At 42.3% G+C, this 9,542-nt stretch overlaps 2 protein-coding genes across 2 annotated transcripts; both read right to left on the bottom strand.

The window, feature by feature from the left end:
• Positions 1-4,455: 4,455 nt before the first annotated feature.
• On the bottom strand, positions 4,456-7,004 carry LOC147364990 (epididymal secretory protein E3-beta-like). The gene is made up of 2 exons (XM_086318882.1): positions 6,891-7,004; positions 4,456-5,070 (listed from the first exon to the last, which is right to left on the bottom strand). Exon 2 carries the CDS (start codon positions 5,050-5,052, stop codon positions 4,612-4,614), a length of 441 nt encoding a protein of 146 aa, XP_086175008.1. The 5' UTR covers positions 5,053-5,070; positions 6,891-7,004; the 3' UTR covers positions 4,456-4,611.
• A 172-nt stretch (positions 7,005-7,176) lies between these two features.
• On the bottom strand, positions 7,177-7,616 carry LOC147364989 (ribonuclease 4-like). Its single transcript, XM_086319055.1, has one exon. It carries the CDS (start codon positions 7,573-7,575, stop codon positions 7,177-7,179), a length of 399 nt encoding a protein of 132 aa, XP_086175181.1. The 5' UTR covers positions 7,576-7,616.
• Positions 7,617-9,542: the final 1,926 nt, after the last annotated feature.

The raw sequence follows: 9,542 nt of genomic DNA, 5'->3' as shown, positions 1-9,542 counted from the left end.
TAGCTCAACTGGAATTCCATCACCTCCACTAGCTTTGTTCATAGTGATGCTTTCCAAGGCCCACTTGACTTCACATTCCAGGATGTCTGGCTCTAGGTCAGTGATCACACCATCATGATTATCTGGGTCATGAAGATCTTTTTTGTACAGTTCTTCTGTGTATTCTTGCCACCTCTTCTTAATATTTTCTGCTTCTGTTAGGTCCATAGTATTTCTGTCCTGTATCGAGCCCATCTTTGCATGAAATGTCCCTTTGGTATCTCTGATTTTCTTGAAGAGATCTCTAGTCTTTCCCATTCTGTTGTTTTCCTCTATTTCTTTGCATTGATTGCTGAGGAAGGGTTTCTTATCTCTTCTTGCTATTCTTTGGAACTTTGCATTCACTTGCTTATACCTTTCCTTTTCTCCTTTGTTTTTCTCTTCTCTTCTTTTCACAGCTATTTGTAAGGCCTCCCCAGACAGCTATTTTACTTTTTTTGCATTTCTTTTCCATGGGCATGGTCTTGATACCTGTCTCCTGTACAATGTCATGAACCTCAGTCCATAGTTCATCAGGCACTCTATCTATCAGATCTAGGCCCTTAAATCTATTTCTCACTTCCACTGTATAATCATAAGGGACTTGATTTAGGTCATACCTGAATGGTCTAGTGGTTTTCCTTACTTTCTTCAATTTAAGTCTGAATTTGGCAATAAGGAGTTCATCATCTGAGCCACAGTCAGCTCCTGGTCTTGTTTTTGCTGACTGTATAGAGCTTCTCCATCTTTGGCTGCAAAGAATATAATCAATCTGATTTTGGTGTTGACCATCTGGTGATGTCCATGTGTAGAGTCTTCTCTTGTGTTGTTGGAAGAGGGTGTTTGCTATGACCAGTACATTTTCTTGGCAAAACTCTATTAGCCTTTGCCCTGCTTCATTCCGTATTCCAAGGCCAAATTTGCCTGTTACTTCAGGTGTTTCTTGACTTCCTAATTTTGCATTCCAGTCTCCTATAGTGAAAAGGACATCTTTTTTGGGTGTTAGTTCTAAAGGGTCTTATAGGTCTTCATAGAGAAGCTCAGTGATGAGTAACTCAGTGAGGTGGCTAGAACTTGGGCTTACATTCTCTGTTCAGCTAAAACAAAGAAAGAAGAATGTGGAGGCAGCAAATTATGGGGAGGTGACCAGGAAAGGTACAGTAAACAAGGGTAAGTTTTGTTGTGCAGATTTTAGTTGGTAAGTGTGTCTTATGATTAGAGTCATTTTTTCCTTCCTGGAAAGAGAGGGAGGCATCCTTACAAATGGAGATTTCCATTGTAATTGTCAATTTCCCTTCTATAGGGTAATCAATACTCTATTTTCAAAGCTTCTCATTTATCTGCTACTTCTCAAAATACTCCTGTGTCAAAGAGGTACATTCTGGTCTCCTATAAGAGAGAGTACAGCTAGCCTACCTTGGATCCTATTACTATGGTTTGACTCAGTAGAGGAGATCAGGAACCTCAATGGACAGCCCCACCAATACACAGACAAAAATAAGAAGGATAGTTCCCTGAGGGAAATGAATATTGTTGTTGTTGAGCCGCTAAGTCATGTCTGACCCAGTGGACTGTAGGACCCCAGGCTCCTATGACCTCCACTATCTTCTGGAGTTTGCTCACATTCATGTCCATTGAGTCAGTGATGCTATCTAACCAACTCATTCTTTGCTGACCATTTCTCCTTTTGCCTTAGATCTTCCCAGCATTAGGGTCTTTTCCAATAAGTTGGCTCTTGGCATTAGGTGGTCAAAGAATTGGAGCTTCAGCTTCAGCAAGAGTCCTTCCAATGAATATTCAGGATGATTTCCTTTAGGATTGACTGGTTTGATCTCCTTGCTGTCCAAGGGACTCTCAAGAATCTTCGCCAGCACTACAATTCAAAAGTCGGATGCCTTCTTTATGATCCAACTCTCACATCTGTACATGAGTACTGGAAAAACCATAGCTTTGACTATATGGACCTTTGTTGACAAAGTGATGTCTCTGCTTTTTAATTGTCTAGGTTATATCATAAATTTCCTTCCAAGGAATGAGCATCTTTTCATTTCATGATTGCAGTCATCATCCACAGTGAATGAATATGCAGCTATCCAAAAAGGGGGAGTGTATATGGGAAAGTCTAAGCAACACACAAGGCTATTGTACTATGTTGACCTGAAACAAATAGACTGACAGATATTTCTCCAGCAGAGATAGGTTTATTCAGAATCAGCATGGGTGCATACTAAGTTGCTTCAGTAGTGTCCAATTCTCTGAGACCCCATGGGTTATAGCCAGCCAGGGTCTTCTGTCTATGGGATTCTCCAGGCAAGAATACTTGGTCTGATACCACCATTGTTTTATTGTTTGGGGACATGTTTCATACTTCTGCTGTGTGGATTTTGTTTGTAAGCAAGCCTGTTCAGTTTTGTGGTTAAGCAAACCTGCTTTCTTGAGTAATCATTAATTTACAGGGATCTCCCATACTTTTTTCTTTACTTACAACCCCCTAGTGGAATTAACTATTTAATCATCTACTTTGTCCCATTACTCTGTCGCTGTTAATTTCAGGCCTTGAGTCACTCAATGATGCAGGAGATTGAAGAACACAGGGTTGTTTAATGTTCAGTATTTCTCCTTCAAATACCTGTCCCAGGCAAAATCATATGATATGAACATTTCTTACTCTGTTTCTCTATCCTCAATTTAGCAAACAAATTCCGTGAACCCTATTTATTTGTGTCTTTAACATTTCCTTCTCTAATCTACTTCCTCTTTCCTCCAACAAAATGTAAGTCTTAAGTCCCACTTTTAAAGTCCTCTTTGCCTACCCTGGAGCTTCTCTGGTGACTCAGTGGTAAAGAATTGTCCTGCCAGTGTGGATTCAGGAGATGCAGCCTTGATCCCTGGGCTGGGAAGAACCTCTGGAGAAGGAAATGGCAACCCATTTCAGTATTCTTGCTTGGGAAATCCCATGAACAGAGGAGGCTGGTGGGCTACAGTCCATGGAGTCTCAAAAGAGCCAGATAAGACTTAAGTACTAAACAACAACAAATCCCTACCCTATATATCTGCCACGTGAAATGGTTGTTTATCAGATAAACTCATTTTGCTCATATCATCTACTTAATGTACTATTCATCAGAAGACATAACAATTTAACTCATCTAAAATGCAATAGCCTCCTTAGAGACATTCTTTTTTTTAAATATAAGTTTATTTATTTTAATTGGAGGTTAATTACTTTACAATATTGTATTGGTTTTGCCATACATCAACATGAATCCGCCACAGGTATACATGTGCTCTCCATCCTGAACCCCCCTCCCTCCTCCCTCCCTGTACCATCCCTCTGGGTCATCCCAGTGCACCAGCCCCAAGCAACCAGTATCATGCATCGAACTTGGACTGGTGATTTGTTTCATATATGTTATTATACATGTTTCAATGCCATTCTCCCATACCATCCCACCCTTGCCCTCTCCCACAGAGTCCAAAAGACTGTTCTATACATCTGTGTCTCTTTTGCTGTCTCGCATACAGGGTTATCGTTACCACCTTTCTAAATTCCATATATACACATTAGTATACTGTATTGGTGTTTTTCTTTCTGGCTTACTTCACTCCGTATAATAGGCTCCAGTTTCATCCACCTCATTAGAACTGACTCAAATGTATTCTTTTTACTGGCTGAGTAATACTCCATTGTGTATATGTACCACAGCTTTCTTATCCATTCATCTGCTGATGGACATCTAGGTTGCTTCCATGTCCTGGCTATTATAAACAGTGGTGCGATGAACATTGGGGTACACGTGTCCTTAGAGACATTCTTAACAAAAGCAAGGAAGAGAGATGATTGATAGGCATTTGTCATGTTTATTTTGGCAAAGTTAAAATACCAAGTCAAAGGATGAGGAAGGAAGAAAAACCATGATGGCTGAGCAGCTGCCACGTGCCAGGAACATGCTACATATTTTATATAGCTCTAATCAGCTCTGGTCATGTCAACCAATCTGGGTGGGTCTCAGCATGTCCCCACCATCCATGCTTAAAAAATTTCCCCAGCTTAGCACATAAACAGTTATACTTTCATCACACACACAAGAAAAACTAGTATATGCTTTAGACACATACATATTATACACACCTACATAAAACACAAATCACATTCAAGCAAAAGCTATATAACATACACTTAGAACACCTGTATTAATCACACAACACATACTCTGCACACATAAATAAATTTCACATGCATTGAAATGATATAATTTATTTAGGGATGGAAAGATCATTCAGCTTGCAAAGGTATAAGGAGAATCAATATCAGAAAATTTCCCAGATTAGTCAGAAAGATGCCATATGTGCTGAATCTTTAAAAAACAAAACAAACAGAAATAAACATGTAGAAGGAAATCAGATAAATGAGAGCAGAAAGGCATTTCAGGCAGAGAAACAACACAGGCAAAGTTATGAGAGCAAGAAACCACGTGAAACAACTCTAAGTGGTTGGAAACCTTTGGCCCATAAACGTAAGGGCTCTTGATGTAGGCAGGGCCACCACTTGGGAGCACTGAACACTGAAAGCTGTGGGTGTGGGTGGACTTTCTAGTTGCTGATAACCTCTAATAACCGCATGTCCTCTACAACATCAACAAACCCATTCATGCTGCAATGGAATTCAATGTAGCTGTAGCTCTTGTAATCTTTGTAATTGCTTTTGCTGTTCTTCCGGATGCACTTGAGTGTCTTGAAGGGATATGGGGCCCATATATATACATTTCTGTAGGGGTCTCTCCAGTTCCTCAGGCATATACGCTCAATTTTGTGCCATAAGGTATAGATGAAGATGTGATAGTTCTTGTTTTTTGGAATGCCTCTTTCCCTCATCAGATCATTGCATTTGTACTTGCTGAATTCCCAATTTGTGCTCAGGTGGTGCTGTTTCATAAATTCCCTCCAGGAAAGGTTCTGGCTGTGTACAAGGAGCCCACATAGAGGAAACAGCAGAGCCAACAGAGAGCCTAGGGCCTTTAGAGTGGATGCCATTTCAGTCACCAGGACCACCTGTGGATCCACAGGGAAGAGAGAGGAAAGCTTTATCTCAACACTGCCCTAAGAGCTGAGCTCCACCTTAATATTCCTTTCTCTGTCAGTGTAGGCACCTGGACCTAATTTTACCACTTGGTTTCCAGGCTGGAAGATAAATCTCATTAGATAATAAAGTTTATAAGAAATGAAAATATGCTATAGCCTGTCTGAGACAAGAGCAAAGTTGTAAAAATATTGAAGTTTATTTCAGCAATTCCAAATACCTCCTGTCTGCCCTCTCTTCCATCTGAACTGAGGAGTCAATCTTGCTCTAGCTAGCTGTTTTGCATCCACATCAATTCTCAAAAGAGTGTGTATCTTAAAGAAAATGGGACTTTAAGCTTTATGTTTGTGAATTGCAAAGGATTGTCCCTCTAAAGGGGCTTCCCTGGTGGCTCGGCGGTTAAGAATCTACCTTCAGTGCAGAAGACACAGACCAAGATTTGATTCCTGGATCAGGAAGATCCCCTGGAGGAGGGCACGGCAACCCACTCCAGTATTCTTGCCTGGAGATTCCTGGACAGAATAGCCTGGTGGGCTACAGTCCATGGGGTCACAGAGACTCAGACATGACTGAAGCAACTGAGCATACACGTCCCTTTAAAGGGGATGCAGAATATGAATAGAGACTTGGAGAATATTTTCCAAGCAGGAGACTTTGGTTCCTTGAAATCCTAGGCTGCAACTATATTGATTCTGCAAGATGGTGCTTTCCAGGATCTTGTCTTCCTTATGACACTTCCCCAAAGCCTGTGAAACATGTTTTCACTTCTGACTACACACACCCCTTCTCAGAAGCCATTTCCCTAATTATTGTCATTATAATTGATATTGATTTGTCATTAAGAATGTTATCATAAGGAGCTCCAGTTTTGAAATATTGTTTTAATCAATCAAATATCAAGATTGAAGCTGCCATCACAAGAGCTATTCTATTCAAATTAGGCCAGAGAGTTGCTTGAAAAAGTCTCCCCTTTAAACTAGCTCTCTGTCCTCATTTACCATGAGGAGTATGCCTGATGCTGTGGAATCTCTATTCTAATTCTCAACTCTCTGAACATGATGCCTCAAAAACGGGCCTAATAATCCATCCCTCAGACCTGTGAGAGTCTAATGAGATACATTTATTGAGAGCATTTCTGAGAATGTCAAGTACTATGCCAAATATAGCACAAGGGGTAGGTATCTTCTCTTTTGTGAAGATATCCCTGGCTCAAAAGGCCTAAACAAGATGAGAAGACCAGGATTCAAAGTACTTCAGGGTACAGTTGGCCCTCTGAATCCACCTGCTCTGCACCCAGGGATTCCACCAACCACAGACACTGATTAAAAATAACCTCCCCCCCCCAAATTTTTTCCCCAGAAAATTCTAAAAAGTAACACTTGAATTTGCTTTGTGCTGTCAACTATTTTCATAGCATTTACATTGTATTTACAGCTATTTACATAAAATTTACCTTGTTTAGGTATAAAAATGATGTAGAGATAAGTATGCAGTTTAGATGCAAACACTGTGCCATTTTATACAAGGTACTTGAGCATGCTTGCAATTTGGTATCCTGGGCATGGAGGATCCTGGACCAATACCCCATGGATACCAAGGGATGGTGATATTACGCTTAGGAAGAGTGGGGAGAGGCTATAAAAACTATCAGTGAGATTGAATCCAGGTCATTAGTTCTCACGAATTGGATCACTGTCTATTCTTAATCCCACCATCTTAATTTCCTGTTCCAGCATTCCTGGGCCTTTCCCTCTAAGCAACCTCAGCACCAGCCCTTCTAACCATAACTCACCCTATTTAGATCCAACACTCCTGTCACTGGTCGTATTGGGGATCAGTTTATGGATGTGCGGAGCAGAGAGTGTGTGTCTTTCCCCTTTCCTTAGAGCCAAGAAGTCTGCAGCCGTGAAGGAAGGACAGAAGGAATAGCAGTCAGTGGGAGGTACAGCCCTTCAACTGATTGGCAGTAGTTGCGGGGAGGGGATAAGACAGCCTTACTAAAAGAACCAGTCCTGCATCTTTTCATCTGGAACACGTGGGTTTACTCTGAGAATAGCCTGGAGCAAAGGAGTCAAACCTCAACGGCTGACTTGTGGTGGGGCCTTGGCCCGGTATCTGCAGTTGGGAGCCCTGGAGCTTCCTGTCTCCCTGCAGTCTGTGACCCTCACTACACCCTCATGGCAGTTCATCCGGCCATTTTTGCACTGAATGTTGGTGGTGCTGCAGATACTACGGATGTTCCAAAGATCTTCATGAATGAAAGTGTTGAAGCGCTTGCACTGATGTGAAGTCATCTTTCGTCTTTGCATCATCAAGTTGCAGTAGCTGTCATTGCCTCCTGTCTCATCAGGGTCCACGTGTTGCCTTAGGAATCGTTGGTACATGCGATCCTGGCCATAGGAGGGCTGTACCAGCCCTAGCCCCAGCAGGGTCAGCAGCAAGAGCAGAAGAAAGGCCTGGGTCCTCTGGAGAGCCATCACTGCCTTGGAGATGCCTAGAGAAGACCAAGGGGCAAGAAAAATCATCCCAGGTTCAATAGGAAGTGAGCAACCCAAAGCAGCAAGGAGAATTTTTGCAGCAACAGACAGGGCCTTTTTCTACACATCCAGTCTAAGGTTTAGGCCCAGCTGAGTTCCAAATTTGATACATACGGTTACTACTGTCCTTCGTTTTCAAAGATGCTGCTTCATGATGGTGGATCACACTGTGTGTGATTATAACGCTGATGAGGGATTTGCATCTTATTCCACCTACAGCCTATCCTTAACAATAATGATCAGGATTAAACATAACTATCATTCGTTTAAATGCCACCTTCTCCGTTCACAACCACGTTTTGCCTGTGCACAGAAAGACCCAAAGCTCTGTGTCACATTGCTGTGTCTGCTGCTGCAGATACGTGATACGGAGTTAGGAGGAGAGGGAAGTGAAGGAGTTGTGGGAAGCAGGGTGGCAGGAAGAAATGATGCTCGATTTACTCCTCACACCAGGACCACTGGATGCAACTTCTGAAGATACACTTAGCACTTGGGTAAGAGCTTCATCACCACAATGTACTTTGCGTTGTCTGTCCCAAAACTAAGTGTGCACAATTCTGTCTCCTTTCTCTCATTCTGCTTCTTTGTGACCAACAACATGGTTTAGCAACACGACTAGCTACAGAGAAGATTTTACTTTTCAAACAAGAGCATGGATGGCCTCAGTCACAGCAACCAACTGATTTAGTAAGACAAGGAAAAATACTATGAACAGAGTTCAATGTAGACATCCATGGGTGCCTCTCAAGCTTCTGCCTACAACAGAAAATTAAATGATCCCCAAATCCCCACAACACATACTTTTAGGTTAGAGCTTGCACCAACGGCTTGCTCTGCTGACATGTTTAATCTCAGTAAGAACTTCTTTTGATACGGTGATCTGAAAGACCTAGTTTACCACACTAACTGTATGATCTTGGAGAAATAACTTCTCTCAGTATATTCCTCAGAAGTAGAATAGCCGTAATGAAAATGCTACCAGGCCTCCCTTGTGGCTCTGCTGGTAAAGAATCTGCCTGCAATGCGGGAGACCTGGATTCGATCCCTGGGTTGGGAAGATCCCCTGGAGAAAAGCTACCCACTCTCTAAGCCATTCTGGCTTAGAGAATTCCATGGACTGTATAAGTCCATGGGGTTGCAAAGGCTACCCACTCCACTATTCTGGCCTAGAGAATTCCATGGACTGTATAGTCCATGGGGTCGCAAAAAGTTGGACACGACTAAGCGACTTTCACTTTCACTTCAATGTTACCGAAAGAGTGTGCGGAGTCCAGCTGCTCACCACTTAAGAGGCAATAAGCAGGTCAGATTGGTGGAAAGGAAAGTTTGCTTTATTTCAGATGCCTGCAACTGTGGGGGGAGGGTGGTGGACATCCATCCAAAGGCCGGCTCCCCCTACCCCTGCAACCAGTGGGACAAGAGCTTTTACAGACACAAGTAGGGGTGGGGGACTACATGCAGAAACAGCATAGTCATCTCTGACAGTCATCTTCAGATTGGTCATCAGTGGTTTGACTAGCGACATGTTGGTTGTTTTAGATACAGCTAGTCTTCAGTTCCAGCATCCATTTGTTCCTGTTTCTTTGTGGCCAGTTCTCGGAATTGTGGTAGCTCATGTCCTTGGAACAGTCTGGTCATCATGATGTTAACTTCTCCACCTGGTGTTTTAGTATCTGTAAGACAGTTCACGGGCTATGGCTCAGAATATTATCTATAGCCCTTGAGAAAGAAATAAGGCTCCTTGACTACACTATTATTTAGTCTCCTTTGACTGTTTCCCTTTGTTTCCACGTTTCTCATTTCTCTCATTAAACTTATTCTTTGACTAAAGTTTTCCACAGACAAAAGGCAGGCAGAGGACGTGGTGTGGGGGCAAGGTCCATAGGGTCCTTCTCCTTAAAGGAATG

Source organism: Bos grunniens, chromosome 10, assembly GCF_055505025.1.
Source record: "Bos grunniens cultivar Pamir isolate PY7600 chromosome 10, Bosgru_T2T1.0, whole genome shotgun sequence".
In the NCBI taxonomy this organism is placed as follows: Eukaryota; Metazoa; Chordata; class Mammalia; order Artiodactyla; family Bovidae; genus Bos; species Bos grunniens.
Note: the sequence above shows the minus strand (reverse complement) of the source record. Positions and strands in the feature narration are given on the sequence as shown.

What these genes read in the sequence shown, in the direction of transcription:
- LOC147364989 (XM_086319055.1), bottom strand. Translation starts at nt 7,575, where the DNA reads ATGGCTCTCCAGAGGACCCAGGCCTTTCTTCTGCTCTTGCTGCTGACC.
- LOC147364990 (XM_086318882.1), bottom strand. Translation starts at nt 5,052, where the DNA reads ATGGCATCCACTCTAAAGGCCCTAGGCTCTCTGTTGGCTCTGCTGTTT.